The 23,957-nt window shown below is 35.5% G+C and overlaps 1 protein-coding gene across 6 annotated transcripts in view; it reads right to left on the minus strand.

The window, feature by feature from the left end:
* TRAPPC8 (trafficking protein particle complex subunit 8) overlaps nucleotides 1–23,957 on the minus strand; it is an 83,530-nt gene that overhangs the window by 54,429 nt on the left and 5,144 nt on the right. For 4 of the 6 annotated variants that reach the window (XM_045042027.1, XM_045042025.1, XM_045042028.1 and 1 more), the window contains exons 2-10: nucleotides 19,968–20,162; nucleotides 15,888–15,977; nucleotides 14,199–14,373; nucleotides 11,420–11,573; nucleotides 8,828–8,921; nucleotides 7,261–7,520; nucleotides 6,798–6,913; nucleotides 5,958–6,108; nucleotides 1,088–1,188 (exon numbers count right to left, since the gene is read on the minus strand). In XM_045042027.1, coding sequence (XP_044897962.1) covers nucleotides 1,088–1,188; nucleotides 5,958–6,108; nucleotides 6,798–6,913; nucleotides 7,261–7,520; nucleotides 8,828–8,921; nucleotides 11,420–11,573; nucleotides 14,199–14,373; nucleotides 15,888–15,977; nucleotides 19,968–20,162 — 1,336 coding nt within the window. The remainder of the gene's footprint in view (nucleotides 1–1,087; nucleotides 1,189–5,957; nucleotides 6,109–6,797; nucleotides 6,914–7,260; nucleotides 7,521–8,827; nucleotides 8,922–11,419; nucleotides 11,574–14,198; nucleotides 14,374–15,887; nucleotides 15,978–19,967; nucleotides 20,163–23,957) is intronic. The other 2 variants (XM_045042026.1, XM_011288057.4) reach the window with 1 other exon arrangement.

The raw sequence follows: 23,957 nt of genomic DNA on the forward strand, positions 1-23,957 counted from the left end.
TGCGGCCCTAGAGCAAGTTAAACTCTAAGTTTCATTCTTCTCATCTATAAGTGAGGATAATGATAGTACCCACCATTTCACAGATTTGTTGTAAAGATTCAATGAGCACGTAAATTACTTTGGCATAGTGGCAAATGCTGGGCACACACAAAAAAGTTAATGTTTATTAGTGCTGTTAAAACACTAAAAAACACACTGCTATTACTAATCCTTAAACAACATTATAAGAGACAAGACTGCCTCTTTATCTGTCTTCCAACCCACTCATTCTACATAGAACAGTCAGATCAACCTTCCTGAAAAATCACTTTTATTATGTCAAGGTTCTATGTGAATATTCAGGAACTCTCCATTGCTAATACATAAATCTTAACTACAGCTTAAGAATAACAATAATACGTGAGAGTGAAGGCTCCCCACACCAATTTCTCTCAAAACACCTTTTCATGTACACCTTCTAACCTAGCCAAGGCTCCATTTCCTTTTACCAGTGATGTTCAACCAAAACATTATTCCTGCCAATCACAATTCCTGAAATATATTCATGGCTGTCAAATCCCCACTACCTTTCTTCTAGATTCATTCCTTAAAAATACTACGAAACCTCCTCTGACCACTTTCTGCACTGGTTCATAGTCTCCTTACAGGTGGTGAGTTCTAACTACTATAGAGTTCCAAGAGAACTCATTATGTGTGAAGAAAACACTTCTCATTTTCTTCCCTGGACTACTATTTAATTCTGTGTTCTGCCTATTTAACAAGAAAAATTCAAAATGGCTAACCCCTGGCTTAACAGTAGTTTAGGTTAGAGCTATCCTCACAATAAAATCATCCAATGTAACATATAACCCCAATTTTACATGTAACAAATTCTTAACTACAAATCCAAACAAAAGAGGAAAATAAGGGATGTAAGAAAACACTGACTTTTAAAAAAATCACCTCATCTTATCTGAGTATGCTGACTTGATTTGGGAGCTTGTTTACATTTAAAGCCTGAAAAACAAACAACCATTTACAGCTAATAATGATGTAAGTGTTAAATTTACCTCTAAATGGACAGAACATAAACATTCTAGTCACCTACTTGCAGATATCCCTGTATGTCTGGATTGCTGTATCCATGTAATGCGCAGGGTATGGCCTAGGCGCTCCTGGCTGAAGGAAAGCTGACACTGCTGCCATTTCCTAAAGAAAAAGATATTTATACTATTTCAAAAAGAGGAATATTCTTATAGTTTAGCATTTGGAAAGCTAAAAATTGGACTGAAGTTTGCTGGGGCTTTTTATGTATGATATAGAAATTTCATGGATTAATGCAGGCTTGAAAAATATATGCTTTTTGTTTTTCAATTCTACAGTCAAATACCAAAGTCTGTCATTCAGAATTTAAATGAGATTTTCAAGAAGACCTGAGAAGCATTTTGAATTATGGTGTATACATACAACTACCAAGTACACCTAGCTTAAGATTCTGCTACCACTTCCTCTCTGTTCTTCCCTATTCCTCAATGAGGAAACAGACCAATGATAAGACCATATAGAGCAAGACAAAATAAAGCACATCTCTTTCTAATTACTGGCATCAGAACAGGCAAAGAGAGCTCTCAACAACTTGAACTATATATATTTTCAGCTATTTACACACTCTAATGTATATCCTATACCATACAAAAGACACAAAGACCTTATTTCTTAGACTTAAATTACTGTCAGTTTTCTAGATCTTTGTATTTCATTTTTAAAAGCCAATCTATTGTCAATGTGTATGCTTTCAGTTAATAATGCAAAAAATATACAATAGTCCTAATGAATTTAGAAATGATGATCCAAATATGGGTTTTGGCTTTCTTAGTAAAATATCCCATGTCCTTTTATAGACCAAGTTTTATAAAAACTAGAAATAAATGAAACCTTCTTAAATTGGGAAGGAAAACTGTTAATGCCAACACTTTTAGGATGAACATATGTATTTATCTGCAACTTTTAAAATAGAAAAAAATACAAATAATTACCTAAAACCCAGAGAATAACTAAAACCTTTAACGTGACAGACTATAGGTTTCATGACAATATAAAATGTATCTGTTACAGAATGTCTTTCCATCCTCAGTACCCAGCAGTGTTTGCTCCAAAATTTACTGAAAAAGCTGAATGAAAATACATTATATCCAGGGGCACCTGGGTGGCTCAGTCAATTAGGTTAAGTGTCTGACTCTTGATTTTAGCTCAGGTCATGATCTCGGTTTATGAGTTTGAGCCCCACGTAGGGCTTTGCACTGACAGTGCAGAGCCTGCTTGGGATTCTCCCTCTTCTTTCTCTGCCCCTCCCCTGTTCTCTCTCTTTCTCTGTCTCTGTCTCTCTGTCTCTGTCTCTCTCTCTCTCCCTCCCTCTCTCTCTCTAAATATAAATAAACTTAAAGAAAAAGCATTATACCCATGTGACAAAGTATACTACAGCTCTGAAACATGGTTTCTTAACTACTTTATATTTTAACTAATGTAATGAATACACATATGCTTCTATATTATACAAAAAAGCAAATATGCATTGAACATACGGTATACTATATTGTACAAAATACCCATTTACTACATACAAACAATATATATTACATATATTAAAGGGTACTAAGAAAAAATCCTGTGAGAAAAATATGCCCCCAAATTCTAAGTTATTTTCTAATTCTGCAAGTATTAAATCAATATACAAACAAAACCGACATAATTTTTACAGATCTGGTGAGAACATTCAGAATGATCACCCCCAGCTATTATATCAAACCATTAAATCATTTCTTATAGTCATCAATAACAGATCAATACTTTTTACAAAAATTTTCATCAAGAACCACAGTGATCTACTTACCCTTCAGTTAGTTAAGGTAGTTATATAACTGAACTACAAAAAAACAGTATTAAGAATTCCTATTACTGGTTTTGCTATGATACTTAATTTTAAAGATAGCATAACTAAATACCTTCTACAATTTTCAGCTAAAAAGGCAAGCAATATAGTCTGTTCTACTACAACATATTTTGACCTTATCAATTAGCTAAATATGTGAATGGTAAATAGGAAAGTGGTATCAACACAAATAAAATTTGTATTCATTTATAAACAATTTTTCTTGGGCAAGGGGATCAAAAATAGCGAATATAAAATTATAACCTTCAGCAGGAAAGGAGCAAGCCCTAAGCTCAGCTGTTGCACAAGCAGGAGCTCCCTTTATCTGTATTTTACAGAAAACGAATGCCTGAGTTTTGGTGCTCACTGACTCTCTCTCTAGAGAAGTACATGCCCAGTGTAAATGCTCAGTTCTTGGCTCAAGACAGCTTCACTTCGCTCCACGCTCCCCATCATGGCACCATAACGGATTAGGAGCTCTTCTTCTCCGCCTCTACTCCCAGCCAGTACTGATATACTGGTTCTGTGTGTGTGTGTGTGTTTTAATGCCTTTAAGTAACTTCTAGGCATGATGGAGCAGCCTCACTAGATTACATATATCATCTCTCAAGGTACAAATTTTGTGTTCTTGTTTGTACTTTGTTTTAAAAGATACATACATAGGTTTTAAGAAGACTTCCCGACCCTATTTTTCTCCATGGCCTATTATTTTTAGGACAGTTTTATAGACTACAAGGATTTTCAGGTATACATATGTTATAGCAGATATACCTTTATTTTCCATTGCTAAACTGTTTTTTCTCATACAGTTGCTATTAATACCACCACCTAAATGGCTTAAATACAGATTTATCAGATTATAGATAAAAATGAAAAAGCTTACACACCATAAAACCACTGACATTTTTTTGCCATACCTTTATAAAGACCTACCTAAATACAAGCAATGAATTAGCAAGTACATAATGTAAAATTTTATCAATTCATAAATATGTTATATTTATGAAATAACATTAAGTATTTATTATTTCATATCCATATAGTCATCATTTTAGATGACTATAATAAAAGATTACAGAATGTCTGGCCAAGGACAATTCATGTAAGTTTTCAAACACTTCAATTTATAAAGATAGCATATTTTAAGTTCCTGAACAAGGTTTTCAAAAGTTAGATGTTTTTCATTAAAAATATTACAGGAAGGGGCACCTGGGTGGATCAGTCAATTAAGCATCTGACTCATGATTTTGGCTCAGGTCATGATCTCATAGTTCATGGAATTGAGCCTGCACTGTCAGCACAGAGCCTGGTTGGAATTCTCTCTCTCTCTCTCTCTCTCTCTCTCTCTCTCTCTCTCTCAATCCCTCCCTCCCTCCCTCCCTCCCTCCCTCCCTCCCTCCCTCTCTCTCTCTCTCTGTCTCTCTCAAAATAAATAAATTTTTTTTCGCTCTCTCAGAAATAAAGAAACTTTAAAATTTTTTTTTCTTTTTTTTTAAAAGGGGCGCCTGGGTGGCTCTGTCGGTTAAGCGTCCGACTTTGGCTCAGGTCATGATCTCGCAGTTTGCTAATTTGAGCCCTGTGTCAGGCTCTGTGCTGACAGCTCAGAGCCTGGAGCCTGCTTTGGATTCTGTGTCTCCCTCTCTCTGCTCCTCTCCCGCTCATGCTCGCACTCTCTCTCTCTCTCTCTCTCTCTCAGAAATAAAGAAACTTAAAAAAAAAATTTTTTTTCAACATTACAGGGGCACCTGGGTAGCTCAGTCGGTTTAGCATCCAACTTCACTCAGGTCATGATCTCAGAGTTCATGAGTTTGAGCCCCACATCAGGCTCTCTGCTGTCAATGCAGAGCCCGCTGCAGATCCTCTGTCCCTCTCTCTCTCTGCACCTCCCTGCTCATGCTCTCTCTCTCAAAAGTAAACATTTAAAATTACAGAAGTGAAAAGGAAAAGTAATATAATTTTGCAATTTTAGCTTTACATTTTTAAGTTGCCTATTTTAGTTTTATACACACATAATATTAAAATAAATGCAAAATAAGTGGCAATTACTAACAAGCGCCTACATGATAATTCCCAATGAAATATTTATTCTCATACTTTTTTGTTCTTCGCACTTTGTTTACAAGCTTACATACTCTTAAAGTGATTATGTAGAATGCAACAGTGCTGATTTTACTCTTTTCTACACACAGAAAGCAAATTACGCATATACATATGACAACTTTAAAAGAACATGAAAATGTTATAAGGCAACAAGTATATTAAATTCTCTCTGGGGATGCCTGGGTGGCTCAGTCAGTTAAGCGTCTGACTCTGGGTTTCGGCTCAGGTCATGATCTCGCAATTTGTGGGTTTGAGCCCCGCATCTGGTTCTGCACTGACAGCCTGCTTGGGATTCTCTCTCTCTCTGCCCTTCCCCTGCTCATGCTCACTCTCTCTCCCTTTCAAAATAAATTTCTGACACACCAAGGTTTACATATCAATTATAAAAACTAACATAGCTGATGCTTACTGACAGCTTATAACATACAAGGCAGTGTGCTAGGCACATCACATGCCCTTATACCTCTTCATCCAACCCTATGCCGTAAGGGTTCACACTGTACAGGCGAAAAAGCTGAGGCTTAGAGATGTTCAATACATGCCTAAGATGACAGTTTGTCTCACACCAAAGTACATGTTCTTAACCAATATATAGTCTTACATCAGAAAAAAACATTTAAGCAATTTTAAAATATTTTTCAGTAGCTCTAAAAGCATCTGCTAAAAAAAATTACTCAATATAATAACAGAAACTCAAATTTTGAAAGCATACACAAAAATTAGAAGGTACTAGACAAAGCTAAGACATCAACCATTATATCTGACCACGTTTAAACCAGTTTGAGGAAAATCCATCAATTCAGCATAAACTAATTCAAAACCCATAAAGCATTATGTCCTCTTTGAGTACAACTTTATCTCTAGGTATTTTGTTTTCCATTTCATAAAGAGATTTCTAAATCGTTTATGACAATAGAAATAAGAAATAATAATATTACAGAATACCAACCAATGCACCAGCTGCATAAAGCATTGCTTGATCATTAAGAAAATCTTTCTTTGCAGTATGATAGCAACTATAAGCCAAATCATAATGCTGCACCAAAAAGCATAAGTCAGCCATTTTTCGGATTTGAAGCTCTGGTGCTTCCGGCGGATACCTATAAATATAAAATGAATTAAGAAAGGAATTTATAATTTATAACCCCTGAACCATCAAATATTATAAAATGTCTAACAAGCTAGACAACGGAGTCTAAAATATTAGGAAAACTAATCTGATTCAACAAGAATTCTGTCTCCAGTGGGAGACTGTCATTTCTCAAAGACATTTGGAAACATTTGTATTTATATAACTTATAGCCCTATACTGAGAAATTCTCAACAAGAGGCAAGAAATTTTTCCATGGTCAAATTATTACGCAAATGGTCAATTCTAGGTAACTCACTATACATACAACCACAAAAAACACAAAAACCCAAAATGAACTTTATTTTCCCTTGAAACAAAATTTTCTAAATATATGCCATGGCTCAGAACCACTAGACCACAATATTTTATTTAGATGAGTTATTAATGAATATTTGTTCTAATTCCATCTTTTTACAAATAAGGAAAGAAACCCAAAGTAAGGGACTTTCTCCATTGTTATTTATTTTTAGATACCCAATTCCCTAATGATTTAAAAACATTTTTTAATATAATTAACGTATAGTCACTGTTCTTATCTACTGAAGTTTTAACAAATATGAAACTAAAAAACTAAAGAGATAATTTTTTGCAGGGCATCACACAGTCACACACCAGAGTTAAACAGAGGAAAAACAAAAACAATAATATTTTACTCACAGCAATCCAGATGTATTTTTCAGCTCATTAATGCTTTTTTCTGGAACTTTACTGCCACTAAACCATTTTTTAGTTGCAGAAAATAAAGATCGACTTAAACCTTTTCTTGATATTAGCTACCAAAAAAAGAGTATACGTTACAAATATGAGATTTAGTATTTTACTTTTACATACAATATATTCTAAATAACTAAAAAGCTTTAATAGTGAGCAAATATTCATTTTAACAACACTGATTTAAATTGTCCAATATGCTGGCAAAATCCCTAATGTAAATAAGTATCTTCTAGGATTTAAGAGAATTTCATCACTGACAGTGATGCCAATAAATACTAGCATTAGTCTATCTTAAAAAAAAAAAACAAAACAACTTCAAGTACTTTAAATAACTTATACTACTATATTCCCAAATTTACTCTTTACTGAAAATTTAAAACTACTAATCCGAACAATTAAATCTTACCTGATCATTTAATTGCCGAATTGTTTTCTCTATATGTGGCAAAAGGCCCCGAAAAGTGAACTCTTGTATAAACTGTCGAATTCTATCATGATCAGTAAGGGTTAAACATGCACCATGAATAATTCCAGTATTTGCTTTCTTTGTTTCATGTAATGATGAAGCAGATTTTACATGATCTGGGCCATCAATGCTGTTAGAAGCGTCACTGGATGAGTCCAACTGAAGTGGGTGAGCTCTAAAGTTATTTGGTAAGCCATCTACTGAAAAACAGATCTTTCTTTTACTTTCAGAATGCAACAGAAAATTGTGATATTACTACCATACTGCTAAAGAAAAAAAAAAAAGAATGTTGGAACCCTTCATCTTTCTGTGTATCTCAGAAGTCTAAGATACAATAACATTAACATTTTCCCTCCTAAAACTACAGGACTTGGGTTAATATTTGTTACATGTAATAGCAATTTAAAGATTTTAAATAGGGGAGGCTGGGTGGCCCAGTCAGTTAAGCATCCAATTCTTGATTTCGACTCAGGGCGTGATCTCAGGGTTTGGACAGCACAGAGCCTGCTTGGGATTCTCTCCCACCTCTCTCTGCGCCTCCCTCTCCCCACCCCTGGCTGGCATGTGAATGCATATGCTCTTTCTCTCAAACTTAAAAAAAATTAGATTCATATAAATAAATGAAGAAAATTACAGTGTTAAAATAATATAACGAATAAATTTAAATAACACAACTAAGCAATAACAAAAATTTTAACAAAACAATTTTAGAGGGGCGCCTGGGTGGCTCAGTCTGTTGAACATCTGACTTCGGCTCAGGTCATGATCTCAAGGTTTGTAAGTTTGAGTCCCGTGTCAAGCTCTGTGCAGACAGCTCAGAGCCTAGAGCCTACTTTGGATTCTGTGTCTCCCTCTCTCTCCACCCCCCTCTGCTCGTGCACTCTCTCTCAAAATTAAACATTAAAAAAATTTAAAAAACATTTGTAGAACTATCACTATCAAAAACTGTAATTTAGGGGCGCCTGGGTGGCTCAGTCGGTTAAGCGTCCGACTTCAGCTCAGGTCATGATCTCGCGGTCCGTGAGTTCGAGCCCCACATCAAGCTCTGTGCTGACCGCTCAGAGCCTGGAGCCTGTTTCGGATTCTGTGTCTCCCTCTCACAGAATCTCTGACCCTCCTCCATTCATGCTCTGTCTCTCTCTGTCTCAAAAATAAATAAACGTTAAAAAAAAAAATTAAAAAAAAAACAACAACTGTAATTTAAAATACAGAAATAAAGCTCTCAAAATCATGTCAACTTTGGGAATAATTAATGCTGCACACAGTATCTTCCCCCTTGCCTCCTAAAAAATTTTTAAAAGAAATAGTATATATTACTCTCGGTAAACAAATTTTTAAATGTCAAAAAACGTCAAACTCAAATGACTCAAAAAACTCTTCAAAGGAGAAGCCCATTTTATTTTTATTATGAAAATTTCCCCCATCTTTTATCTATGAAGATTAGCATGCTTTGACAACAGTGCAGATTTTCAACTAAAAGAGAAACTTAGAGAAAGTATATCAAGACCTTTGACTTCGTTATCTAATCCATCCAATGAAAGCAAGTTACTATCAGAATTCTTATTTGAAGTTATAGTACAAGGGCCATCTTCATATGATTCCTATCAAAATAAAATAAAAAAGCATTAGCAGTTAGTTAATTAATCATGTTTAAGATATCAACAAATCCATCAACAACTGTGGTTTTTCTGCTGACTATATGCCTCATTTATTTGTTTTAGCAAGACACTTTCTTTTTAGTCCTCCAAATTCTTAATTTCTTTCATATATTTTATCATTCTAATCCACACCTACTATATTCCTAAACGCCCTTTCACGTTCAATCTACTATCCTAATTCTTCTGAATTCAAATGATCTCTACCTCAGTTTACCTGTTTATATGTAATAAGTACATGAATACCTGCAGAGTTGTCTGAAGTAAGAAATGCCAAGAGAGAAGGACTACTAGAGTCAGGCAGGGGAAAATAAGAGGATGGTAATGAAATCTCCTGGGTTATGGACATGTGTTAACAGGTTGGAGTAAATTCTGAATATATCACAGTGGATTAGAAATATATCCAATGCAATGTTTATTTGTACAAAGGCACTGGTTTCTCAGTCACAAAACAAACTTAAAATAAAAATACCCAGACTAATTTGAGGTGTTATTCTGAGTGTCATGCTTTGAGGGAAATTACAAACTAGTACTTAATAAGATAAAAGCAATCAGGACAAGAAACTGCCACTCAAGAAAGAGTTGAAAAAAGTGGTTATATTTAGCCTGGTAAATACAGAAGGGGACACAAAAACTATCCTTCTACATTTTGAAAGGTGACTTAATGAAAAACTGGTCCCAAAGGACCAAGGAGTATAAGCTAAGGGAGATAATTTTTGGTTGATCCTCCAGCTGTTCAGACATGAAGAGAGTACTAGATGAGGTTATTCATAGGTAAAGGAAATTAAAATAGATTAGGGGTTAGCTTTGATAAGCTTTAAAACTATCCTCCAGGAGTGCCTGGATGACTCAATCTGTTAAGCGTCCGGCTATTGATTTTGGTTCAGGTCAAAATCTCACAGTCGTGGGATTGAGCCCTGCATCAGGCTCCATGTAGAACCTGCTTGAGAGTGTCTCTCTCTCTCTCTCTTGCTCTCTGCCCCTCTCCCCTGCTTGCTCTCTCAAAATAAAAAATAAAAACAATAATAAAAAATAAAAAAGCTATCCTCCAATCCTGGCATCTAGCTATAGAATTTCTGATACCTCTGTCTTCTTTAAAAGTTCTCAAACTGGTCAATTTGACTTATGTTTCCCTTCCTTAGAATGATTAGACTCTAAATTCCATTTTTGGGGGGCGCCTGGGTAGCTCACTTAGTTAAACATCTGACTCTTAATTTCAACTCAGGTCATGATGTCACAGTTTGTAAGATTCAGCCCCACATCGGGCTCTGCACTGACAGTATGGAGCCTGCTTGGGATTCTCTCTCTCCCTCTCTCTCTCACTGCCCGTCCCCTGCTTGCTCACACACCCTTTCTCAAATAAACACTAAAAATAATAATAAATTCCATTTTTCAATATTGTCCCTATTCTGAGTGTGGCCCTGAAAGACCATTTTTTAAAATAAAACTCCTTCATATGCAACTGGTTTTTCTTTTTTCTCACTTTTTCCCAGCATTTTCTTAAAGTGAGTAAATATCAGTATAACACTATATTTGGATCAAAAATTCCATATATTAGATAGAAAAATAAGGCAAACAGATTATTAAACAATATTTATATTAAGACATCAAAAATCACAAACTTTATAATTGTTATTTTAAAAAGAATATCATAGAGTACCCAATGTAATTCAAATGTACAGAACACAACTATATTTTCATTTACTTACAAAATCCCCCTTCTACACACACACACAGAAAAGTCAACTCCTGATTATCTGAACTAAACATGGGAACTTCATATTTGACTACTACCAAGTGGCATACAATTCTATCTTAGAAGTTCAACAGACCATGAAACCTTATACCTACCCACTTCAACTAATAGGCAATTAACATTAGACTAGGACTCTAGATTAAGAAAGGAGAAAATTAGGAAGAAATAACACTTCCTGAAAATTCAGAAGGAAAGGAAATCAAAGGAAAGTTAGGGAAAAAAGCCCACCCACCTAAAAAGTATGAGCTCCAAAAGGTGGCCATAAGAACAGCATGTTGAAAATGAAGGAAGGCAACCCCAGAGCATGTGGATAATAAAGAATTGACTGTAAGCATTCATAAGGAATTATATGTACAAGTAAAAACTTCTATTCTCTACATGTCTAGCCAATCTCATTCAATTCTTATGTAATTCACTTCTCATTTTTTTTAAGAAAAGATCAATTAATACGGATATTATATACCTGAATGGAATACATATAAGGGATTATGTGTTAGTTAAAAACAGTTTTAAACCACTGAATTAAGAGCTCACATGCTGATAGATCAGAACTAGCTAGATTCCACAAAATAAATAAACAATTCTACTAGTTAAACGAAGACTTAAAAAATTCTACAGTGATGCCATTATGTCATAAAACTGAAATACAGCTTTTGTGGTTTGCTTCATGGTTGTTTTTTACATATACCTGGTTTTGAATACTATTTTTCTGAAGATACTGACTCCAAGGATCTGGTATCTGTTCATCTGATGCTCGATTAGATGTTCGAGAATTAATTTTAAGTAAATAGCAACCCTGAGTTCCATATTTCTGTTTCATTTCTTCATAAATTGATTCAGCTCTAAAATAAAAAATGGAAAAAAGTTTGTAGTAAATGGAGAGCATACCTTAGGCAATAACAGATATTAAAATAATGCAAAAATAATCCCCAAAAAAGGCAGAACAGAAAAGCAGATATAAAATAGTAAAAAAATTAAAACAAAGATCATGACCCTAACTGAAATTTAGCTAGCTTGGATATCACCTTAAAGCAGAGTTAACAAAATGTGCTTCAACGGTCAAAGAGACCATTCTGGTGGTCAAACTAGTTAACTACAGTAAACAAAACCAGCAGACCACCTCCAAGCCTTCCATTTACTAATGTGCACTGTAAATTTCCAAAGAATGGCTTCAAACTTCTAGATCAAGAACTCTTTCAACTGTAAGTACCAGGCTTTAGGGGAAGAAGCTTTTGGAAATTCCATCTGAGAAAACAAACATTTATCAAAAAACGTAAGCGCCGAAACAGAAAAGTATAGCACCCCAAAACTTACAAAACATCTTTCACTGCTAGTTTATCCTTCCCTTAGCTGTCTTCAAAGGGACACAGTTCAAAGACAGAAAAGGAAAGAAAACTCAAGAAGAGCAGCTGACTTATTTATTACATAAAATCCTTTTTTCTTGCAAAATTTATAATAGCTGAATCCATGAGTTACATCTTAGATGCAATAAAAAGTAGTTTTATTGCCATAGTTTAAGTTAACTAAGCTATGCTAGCTGGTAGTGATAACACAGCCTAGGAAGCAAACAGCATATTCTGATGAAAACTGAAATTTTAGTACATAGGGCTAATCTAACTTAAATGGTATCTTTTTAAGTCAATCAGCCATCTGGGGGGGGTGGGGGGGGGGAGAGAAAATTTTGTATATATTTAAATGCAAAAGATAATACTATACAAGTAATATGCCTGCCAGACTACTGAATCATATTTACACACTATAAAATTAAGGCTGGATTAATAAAAGTTATAAATGTATACAAGCAGATATAAGTATATGTATGTGTATATACACTCAAGTACAATAAAATAAACTGCTCACTTTACCAGTGATACTGCTAAAGATACGAACCACTGATCTAATACCTGAATTACCACTTAAATATCCTAGTTACAATCCTTCAATATGAAAGATACATATCATATTCTATAGATAGAAACTAATTTTAATAGCCAGTTCAAATTATTTCTATTTACATAGTATACTTCATCCACAGGCTACAGCCTGTTTATGATTTCAGAAAAAATCCTAAATATTAATTATTCCTCAGAAAAGTTCTTTGGTTATAAAGGAAAATTTATGGGGTGCCTAGCTAGTTCAGTCAGTGGAGCATACGACTCTTGACATTGGGGTTGTAAGTTCAAGCCCCACGTTGGGTGTAGAGACTACTTAAAAATAAAATCTTTCAAATAAATTAATTAAAATAATAAATACGTAAAAGGAATATTTAAAAGGTAATGATATGTGCTCAAAACAATGGCAAGAAATGATTATTTGATTGTATATCCTAAATGGCACTGATTTATCAGACTGACAATTTTAAACAAAAAATTAATTTGATCCTCATCCCAAATCAAAAGTCAAAATAAACTCCAAAATCATAAAAATAAAATTGCTTTTTATGTTATCTTATTTTTTAAGAACTTACTATATTTTTAAAGATAAGTTAATCATTTGTTCCAAAGATAAAAGGACTACGGCAAATCACTAATAATGAATATTAAAGGACATGTAAGAAATGTCTGGGGACACCTGGGTGGCTCAGTCACTAAGCATCTGACTTCAGCTCAAGTCATGATCTCATAGTTTCTGAGTTCAAGTCCCGCTTTGGGTGAGCTCGAGCACCACTTCAGGTGAGCATAAGGGGAGCACAAAACCCTGCTTCAAGGTGAGTTCAAGCCCCAGGTGAGGCCCACTTCTCTCTCTCTCTGCCCTTCGCTCACGCTGTGCCCATTCTCAGAAGGAAAGACAGAAAGAAAGACAGACACAAAGGAAGGAAGGAAGGAAGGAAGGAAGGAAGGAAGGAAGGAAGGAAGGAAGGAAGGAAGACAGATGGACAGAAAGAGAGAAAGAGAGAGAGAGAGAGAGAGAGAGAGAGAGAGAGAGAGAGAGAGAGAGAGAGGAAGGAAGGAAGGAAGGAAGGAAGGAAGGAAGGAAGGAAGGAAGGAAGGAAGGAAGAAAGGAAAGGAAAGGAAAAGAGAAGAGAAGAGAAAATAAAGAAATGTCTACATGTTTTTGAGACTATGAAAACATCAAGGCTAAAAATACAAAGTGACAATAGGGTAAAGAGTGGAAACAGAAATGCCCTTAAAAAAAGTCAAGAAGTGAAAAGTTAAAAGGAAAACTGAGAAAAGAAAAAAAAAATGAGAAAGTAAGAAATAATAGCTAAGACCTACAAGTGTAAAATGGCAGGCACTTTGGTACAAAGATTGTAGTAACATATATATTGAAAGCAAAGTTTGGATAAGCATATGAAATCTAACATAAAATAACTTAGCTGTTGAACATAACAAAGATATAGTTAAATGTTTTATTAGTATTTTTACTTTCTTAGATAAAAAAATACATCTAAAATTTAAATAAAACGTGCAAACTAATATCTAATCATATAACAGGGAAACATTTTTAGTTAAAAAAATAAAGCTTACCTCTGTTCATCTCCTGCACTTACATCATGTAAAAGTACATAATATTTAAGTGTATTTGGTATAAACCACTTGGGGTAGGAATAGTCACTGTTGTGCTGAATTCGATGCTGTTCTTGTGATAACTTTGAAAACTGTTCCACAGGTTCAGCTTCACTAGATGATGCTACCAACATACCTTGTAAACCATATTAAGGTAATTATCACTTATCACTAAATGATACATATTATCCTATTAAAATAAACTTTGAGGAAATTTTCTAAGCTAAACAATCTGATTTCATAGATTTTCACTGAAAACACAAAATAATTTCTCCAGCATTTCCAAATAACTCAAGGTTTTAAATCTCAAATACTTTTTTGACGATGGTTTTTAGGTCATTTACATATATAAGGAAATCCATGAACATAAAAATGGACAATATCAAAGTTACATATCAACACAATGAACAATTCTGCTGAATCTTGCTCCTCTCCATTCCATCTCACAGAGGTTTCATACTCTATCCTACCTCTTAACTTTCTCTGCAACCTCATTAAGAAAACTAAAAAGTCATAAGCATCAAAAGAGGTTAACAGCTATAAAACAGGTTACTAAAATAATGGAAAACTGCTTTTATATATGAGATCTTGCATAAGAAACTAATCTTGAGGCAATCAGCAAAAGCAGTTAACAATGACAGTTCACATTTACTCTTTGGTTCAGAAACTTACTAAACATGAAATATTTGAGCTGGAGAAAAAAGAAAAACAGTAAGTAAGCCATCAGTATTCTTACTCTGTAATAAAAATTAATTATTAAAACCAGTCTTGTCTAGGATGTCATTTAACAAAAACAACAGTTACAAAAACTTGAAGCATCATCAATGAAAAATAATTTTTCTATTCTCCCATGTCCTCTCAAAAAATTTGCCTTCATAGGGGACACCTGGGTAGCTCAGTTGGTTAAGAGTCCGACTTCAGCTCAGGTCATGACCTCGCAGTCTGTGAGTTTGAGCCCCGCGTTGGGCTCTGTGCTGACAGCCCAGAGCCTGGAGCCTGCTTCAGATTCTGTGTCTCCCTCTCTCTCTCTGCCCTTCCCCCGCTTGCACTCTCTTTCTCAGAAATATACATTAAAAAAAAAAAATTAAAAACTTGCCTTCATAGAACTATTTCTGAGATTACTAATTTCCAAAACATTTGATTTTAAGAAAACACAAAGGTCAGGGGGCACCCAGGTGGCGCCCAGGTGGCTCAGTCAGTTAAGTGTCCGACTTCGACTCAGGCCATGACCTCATGATTTGTGAGTTCAAGCCCCATATCAGGCTCTGTGCTGACAGCTCAGAGCCTGGAGCCTGCTTCGGAATCTGTGTCTCCCCCTCTCTCTGCCCCTCCCACGTTCATGCTCTGTCTCTCAATAATAAATAAACGTTAAAAAAATTAAAAAAAAAAAAGGAAAGGAAAGAAAACACAAAGGTCAGGCACCTGGGTGGCTCAGTCGGCTAAGTATCTAACTCTTGATTTCAGTTTGGGTCAAGATCTCACCGTCGTGAGATCAAGCCCTGCTTCGGGCTCTGCACTAAGGGAGGAACCTGCTTAAGATTCTCTCCCTCCTTCTCCCTCTGCCCCTTCCCTACTTGTGTACTCGTGCGCTCTCTGTCAAAAAATAAAAATAAATTAAAGAGAAAAGAAAACACAAAGGTCAAAGGATACATGCTAAATAGTGGTTCAGAAATTCATGATCTGATGCTGGCATCGACTGAAGAAAGGTCTCTCTGTAAGACTCAAACCATGGAGTGGTAGCTAAAATAAACAAGATATACAACAGTTAAAATTCCTTAACAGAATCAATTTACAACAAAAAAAATGTCAAGTCCATACTCCTAAAAGGTGTGAAAGATTCCCAACAGTAAATAAGCATTTTTCACTTGTACTTAAAGATATAAACAAGCATTTTCTACCTCTGCTTTAAAATTAGTGTCTGTGCCATACACACAAATATATTCACATATAGGAATCTACATTTGCAAAAATAAAACTGACTTATTCCTAAACCTACACAATGATCCACAACCTACTTACCTATTAATCCTTTAAATATTACCTACATGAGTAAAAAGATTCTGAAACTAAAGTTTTGTGCCCCTCTCCTCTTCATAAACATCATTTCAAAACAATGGTTTCTTAACCAACAGTGATTTTGAGCTCCAGGAAATATTTGGCAATGTCTGGAGATACTTTGGGTTGTCACACTAGGGATGGGGTTGTGTGCTACTGACTTCTAGGCAAATACGTCTAGAACAGTGCAAAACATCCTACAATGAACAGAAGACAGCTCCCCACAAAAAAGAATTATGTGGCTCAGAATGTCAATAGTGGTAAGGTTGACAACATCTACTTTATAATTTGATTACTTGAGTATGATAATAACAAAACTTCTTTAAATGAAATTTCAAAGTATATTTACCTTGTAATCAAATATAAGGAGGTGTGTTTTCACATTTTTATAAATGTATATAATGTAATTCTTAAAATGTCAAACCTCTCTTGCTCCATGCTAAGCATTTTACAACTACTCTTTATTTGTTTTTAAACTAACTTACAATTAAGTCATTAGACAGGTCATTTCACAAGGTTTAAACAGATTATATAAATCACAGTTTTACTAAAGGACATTCTATTCCTAGCTATTTATGCCGACTACCAAACCTTTCACCTCAATCACTGAAAAACCTAATATACTTTGTTCACATTATAATACTACATTAACCAACTGGAAGGTAAAGGGGAAAAAAAACCATTCAATCTTGGCCAAATAGTAGTATCTAACCTGGTGCCATATATAAACATATAAAATTTTAATTCCAACAAATACCTTATGAGAATAACCCATATATTGTTTAGGAGGGCTAGCAATGTAACAATTTCATGTTCATTGCTATATGAGAGAAAAAGCTTTCTTAGAAATACCATAATCTATATGAAAAGTGACAAAAATTGGAGAATAAATGACAATACTAGCCAATGTTATAACCCATTTTCTTTCTAACCAACCAATAACCTATATCTTCCCCCAAAATCAGTCAAAATTAGTCTAGCTATAAAATTAATATGTATTTTCACTCAGCACCAAGGACAAGAAAATAAAATAAAAGATAATGAAAATTTGGTTAAATAGGAAGGAATCTTCAGACATGGGGAAATGATGTTCTGTATCTACCAAACTACTTTAATAGACTGTTAAAAAACAAACAGACATAAAACAGCTTCCCCCCCCCCCCCCATTTTACAGATAGTCAGACATCAGACTTGAGCATCTTTCTCTGGAGAAATGAAATGGCCCCAAATAAAAGAACCGTAAGTATTGGGCAACTCTAAAGCCTATTCACAGCCTCACCACCCAGTACAGAAGTCCACTAGATAACAAGAGTTTATTATGCCCAGCGGGGCGTTTAATTCTCAGTTTGAAATAGAAAATAATACCACAGGCTCAGCAGATATGTGAGAAAAGTTTCCAATGTGAAAAAGTGACCAAAACAAACTGAAAAAAATAATACAAATGAGAGGAAAACACAGGATAAAAGAAAACTTAAATACTAAAAGAAGCCAACAGCAATTTATTAATTTCCTGAATTAAAATACCACAACATGACACAAGAACTGCCCAGTACAAATAGGAAAACAAAGAGAGCAAGGCAAAGTTTAAAAAAAAAAAACAAACCACATACACACACAACAAACGTTAAAATTTCAACGGAAGGTTAGGAAAATAAAGTCAGAGATAAAGATATCACCCAGAAAGTAAAACAAAAAGACACAGAGCTGTAAATGAACAATATTTATAAAAAAAGGAAAGAACACTAAAGGAGCAACTGAGAAGTTCTACATCCAATTAACAAGTAGTTCCAGAAAGAACAGGGAAAAACAATGAGGAAGAAATTAACCAAGAAACAGTATAAAAAAATTTGTCAAGTTTTAGAGTATGTATGCCCAGGGCACCTGGGTGGCTCAGTCGGTTGGGCGGCCAACTTCGGCTCAGGTCATGATCTCACTGCTGGTTCGAGCCCCACCCGCATAGGGCTGCGCTGACAGCTCGGAACCTGGACCCTGCTTCGGATTCTGTGTCTCCCTCTCTCTCTCCACCCCTCCCCTGCTCATGCTCTGCTTCTCTCTCTCTCTCTCTCAAAAATAATAAATCATTAAAAAAAATTTTTTTAACAAAAGAGTATGTATGCCCAAATTATCAAAAGGGGCTGCTGATATGAGTGAAAAAAAAAAAAAAGTTAAATTAGGCCCAAAATGAAACTTCAAAACAGAGATAAAGAGGCTCTAAAAGCTTCTGAAGGCTGGAGGGAATGAGGGGATAGGTATCCTAATGTCATCTAGCTTCTTTACAGCAATACAAGAAACTGAAAGTGGTATAAATCTGAAGGAAATTATTTCCAACAATATATATAGCCAAACTATCAAATATAAAAGCTAAGAGCATTTTCAGACATTAATTGGCTCAAAAACTTTACCTTCCAAGTGACCTTTCTCAGGAAGCTACTGGAGATGTCCTTCACCAAATTAAGAAAATATACCAAAAAAGATAAAACTGAGAGTCTACAGAGAAGAGAAAGGAAGGAAATCCCCAGGCTGACAGTTGTGGAACAGACCTTGAAAAGTAACTAGTCCAACGTGCAGCAGAACAGTTTTCACAACTTTTATTTTGTAATCTCCCCTATGAGCCCTTTAGACATTTCTAATTAGTCTTCACAGATATATACATGTACCGTGCACCTATTTATGTACCATGGTCCTTTGGAGAGTCACAAACCATTGTAATATCTAGGATTTTTGCACCACTGAGAACCGAATTTTCTCCCCCACTGACAGATGATATCATTCCTCACTAAGAATGCAGAGAGAAAACTTCAGGAAGGAGATCCGGATAAACAGATTATCTGATAAATTAATGTCAATCATGAAATCTTATCAAGAGGCTATTGGAAGTTTAAAAGACTAGGAAGAGATACAAAGAACTCTAAGCAAGTTTGCTTTTCAAAAAGGCAATTGGGGGAGCGCCTCCTAGGTGGCTCAGTTATGCATCCAACCTCGGCTCAGGTCATGATCTTGCAGTCTGTGAGTTCGAGCCCCGCGTTGGGCTCTTTGCTGACAGCTCAGAGCCTGGAGCCTGCTTCGGATTCTGTGTCTCCCTCTCTCTCTGCTCCTCCCCGCTCATGCTCTGTCTCTCTCTCTCAAAAATAAAATAAACATTAAAAACAATCTTTTTAATAAAAAATTAAAAAATAAGCTCTTACAAAAAATTAAATATTTACTCATATATTAGAAAAATGTCTTCAACTTAACACCAAGCAGGATAAAAAGTAAAATAAACTTCTTTTCATTTTAGTATCACTTATGTCACAAAAGAATATATTGCTTTTTATCTACTGCTAGTTCTTTCATTCAAGATTTATCATGCATAAGTTTTAGGAATTACTTTAAGTACTGGAAGGAAAATAAAGAGCCAAAGTTCCTGTCCTCATGGAGCCTTCTATTAACTTTACAATTAGAACTATAAAAACATTTTCATTATAAAAAAATAAAATGAAATGATGTAATTCATAGTTGGCTGCCTACTTGACTATAATCTCTGTAAAAGCAAGGATTGGTTTTTTACAATACTGTATTCCCAGGCTCTAGCACCCAGTAGGCATTTAAATATTGAATGATTTCCAAGATACAGAATTACTTTTTCTAACAAAAGAAAATTTCATTTAAATAGTAGTAATAAAACTTACTACATACCACTGATGTTGAGGTCATAATCTCCTGCTGTAATCACATTAGCTACTAATCCTTCCGCAGGCTGACTGCCAGAAACAACATCATTCAAAAGCTTCCGAATGGCTCCGGGTTGAGGTGGTTGGGTGATAATGTTGCTTACTGCTATCTTCAGATTTTTGATTATGTGAAGTTGATTATTAGGATCTCTCATATGAACTTTAAAAAAAAAAAAAAGGAAAAAAACTTGAAATTAATCCTACACAATAACAATCCAACAATAAACAATTGGGTTAATAGTTTACAAAAAGAATGCACAAATCAAAAACCAGGAATTCCAAGTGGAAGTCTTCCAGAAGTACAACACAACTGACTTACTTATATACCAAGAGGGCTAGGTAGAGTCTAACCTTCTCCCTCAATGCTACTACTCACAACTTTGCTATTTGTAGGTCCTTTCCTTCCCCCTATTTTCTGGAGTTGCCAGGAACCAATCCCCATCTATATCAAATCCCTAATTCTCACTCACCCTAAGGGCAATCCCCAGGCAGTGTGACCTGTGAGATCTGTAGTATCAATGCTGAAAATAGTAAAGGGGAAGAAAGGGGAATTAAGTGCTGCATGTGGGTTTCCTCTGCTTCTCCTAGTATACTGCCTGCATTCTCAGCCCTATTCTACCATCACAAAACTCAGTGCCCACCCCGGAGCAAGATGTTGATAGTAGTAAGGCTATGTTCTGGAACATAAGGTATATGAAAACTCTGTATTCTCTGCTCAACTTCACTATGAACCTAAAAAAGAAAGTCTGCTCTAAAAAAGAAAGTCTACTTTAAAAAAAAAAACAAAAAGAAAATGCCCAGATCCCTTCCCCCACCCCAAAACCCTGACTCCACCCTGCTATAGGCCTTGCCAAGGCGACAGGATTTATAACCAGTGTTTCAGAACTTTAGGTCAGGGGATAGGTTTGCAGGGGACTGTAACAAGACGGTGTCCACAGTGCACAGCAGGAAATGTGAACGTATTCTTTTCACATAAATATAATCAAAGAAGATTAGTTTCCATAACAGTATTAAAAGCAGTCCATTATATTAAGGACTCAACTTTTATTTTTTTTTTTAATTTTTTTTTTAACATTTATTTATTTTTGAGACAGAGAGAGACAGAGTATGAACGGGGGAGGGTCAGAGAGAGAGGGAGACACAGAATCTGAAACAGGCTCCAGGCTCTGAACCATCAGCACAGATGCCTGACGCGGGGCTTGAACTCATGAACCGCGAGATCAATACCTGAGCTGAAGTCGGACGCTTAACCGACTGGGCCACCCAGGCGCCCCTGGACTCAACTTTTAAAGTCAGACTTTACTTTAAATCCTAGCCCACCACATGCTATCCTAAAAACTTTTCAACTTTTCTATGCTTCAATTTCCTCATCTATAACATGTAATTAATGCCTTCTTCAAAGGGTTACTTTAAGAATTTAGATGAGATATCGTTAGATGAGACAATTAAGTCAAAAGCACTGAGCACCAAACCTGACATATACATAACTATATAGTTAGCTGCTTAAGAAAAAATGAAAGCAGCAGGTATCACACACATTCAAGTACAGCATGGATCATCATTTTTAAATAAGAGGCAAACTGGAAAACTGGCTTTGGATACCTACCCATTAAAAAAAAAACAAACACTTTTTTTCCTCAGAGGAGAATCTTTACATCAAACTTTTTTTTTTTTAAGTTTACTTATTTATTTTGAGAGAGAGTGTGTGTGTGTGTGTGTGTGTGTGTGTGTGAGAGAGAGAGAGAGAGAGAGAGAGAGAGAGAGAGAGAGAGCAGGAAAAGGGCAGAGACAGGGAGACAGAGAATCCCAAGCAGGTTCCACACTGTTAGCATGGAGCCAGACGTGGGACTCAAACCCACCAACCGTGAGATCATGATCTGAGCCAAAATCAAGATTCAGACACTTCACTGACTGAGCCTCTATATGAAGCCCATATTTTAAAATAAAGTTACATCAAATGTCTTCCTAAAATTTCCTATGTGTCCTCTCTGTTGACCTCTCAAGTTTTAATTAACATAAGACGATAATCTTTTAAAAATACTACATATGGCATAAATATGTACACTTGTATTATAAAAATAAATATATGTATAGAAAGTATACATGCAGGGGCACCTGGGTGGCTCAGTCAGTTAAGCGCTCGACTTTGGCTCAGATCACGATCTTGCGGTTCATGAGTTCAAGAGCCGCGTCAGGCTCTATGCTGACGGCTCAAAGCCTGAAGCCTGCTTTGAAATCTGTCTCCCTCTCTCTCTGCCCCTCCCCTGCTCACACTCTGTCTCTCTAGCTCTCTCAAAAATAAACATTAAAAAAATTAAAATAAAAAAAAATTTTTAATTAAAAAAAAAGAAAGTATACATTTAAGTTCCATTATGACTGGCTATGATTAAAAAAGGAAGAAAGGAAAGGGAACCTCAACTGTATAATATTTGATTTCTTTTTAAAGAAAAGGAAGAAATACAATGTAAATGTAATAAGATTAATATTAGTTGGTTCTGGGTAGTGGGAAGCTTAGTAGGAAATTCTCTGAATTCTTCAATAATTGTTTGTTTTCTAATTTAAATAAACACACACAAGCCTTTTTCCCTAATTAAATTTCCCAGCTGGTCTAACTATGAAATAGAGAAAATGAAAAGCATGAAAATACTATGCTGCATTTCTGATATCTTTTAGAAAATACTATACAAGTATTCTCCCTAAAGTTGGTCTCTAATTGTCAAAAAACATAAAAGTGTCTCTCAAAGTTTTAAACTAATTACTGTTAGTATCAACACAAAAAAGTGTCAACACAAAAAAGACATTCTAGGGTCACCTGACTGGCTTAGTCTGTAAAGCACATGACTCCTGGTCTCAGAGGTCATGAGTTTAAGCCACACGTTTGGGGTAGAGGTTACTTTAAAAAAAAAAAAAAAAAAAAGACTTCTAGTTTTGCCCATATTCAGAATGAGTTTATCATTTATTAGGTAATCCTACTAATAAATCCAGAAATGAGTTAACAGATGTGACAGCCAGCCTCCGAAACAGTCCCCAATAATCCTGTATTTTGAGTTATGCACACACTTGTGTAATCCCTTCCCACCCAGGGTTGTTATATATGCCCAACAGAACACAGCAAAAACAAGAGTACATCACTTCTGAAATAAGGTTATGAAAGAGTACAGGGTCTATCTTGGGTGCACTTTCATCACTCCCTCTTAGCGAAACTAACTGCCGTGCCATGGGGATACTCAAGGAGCCTATGGAAAAGCCTACACTGCACACAACAGAGATCTCAGGAAAACATCTAGTGAGGAAGTGAGACTTGCCAACAACCACATGAGTGAGCTTGGAAGCAGATCCTCCAGCCCCGATGACTACGGTCTAGGCTGACAGTACCACTGCAACCTCAAGAGAGACCCTATCCAAGAGAGACCCTGGGACAGAACTACCCAGCTGAGCTACTCCCAGATTCCTGACAAACTGAGAGACAAGAAATGCTTTTGTCCCCCCTAAAGTGCTTAATTTTGGAGTAATTTGTTATACAACAACAGAGTAGTAAAACACTGGAATATCCCAAAACTAACCTAATAAAGAGGAAGATAAGAGCTAAGAATGATTAAAAGAAATACTCTGAAAAAACTCACACAGTTCTAAAGCTTGGCTTCATTAAGAGTATATCACAAAAGGTGACATCATAATCACATGACATCTCAATTTCAAAATGAAATTCAGCTCTACCATTGTCTTACTTTTACAAGTTATCATATAAATATAATTTTTTTGTTGTTTTATATAAGTAACCTCTACCCCCAACATGGGGCTCGAACTCACGACCCAGAGATGAAGACTTGCATGCTTTTCCAACTGAACCAGCCAGGTAGTCTCATAAATATAATTTCTTGAATACTGTATTATGAAGTAACATTTCCCAGTATGTGCAGGTCCACAGACTACTGTTTCCTCAAGCTAATTAAGA

Source organism: Felis catus, chromosome D3, assembly GCF_018350175.1.
Source record: "Felis catus isolate Fca126 chromosome D3, F.catus_Fca126_mat1.0, whole genome shotgun sequence".
NCBI classification, from domain to species: domain Eukaryota; kingdom Metazoa; phylum Chordata; class Mammalia; order Carnivora; family Felidae; genus Felis; species Felis catus.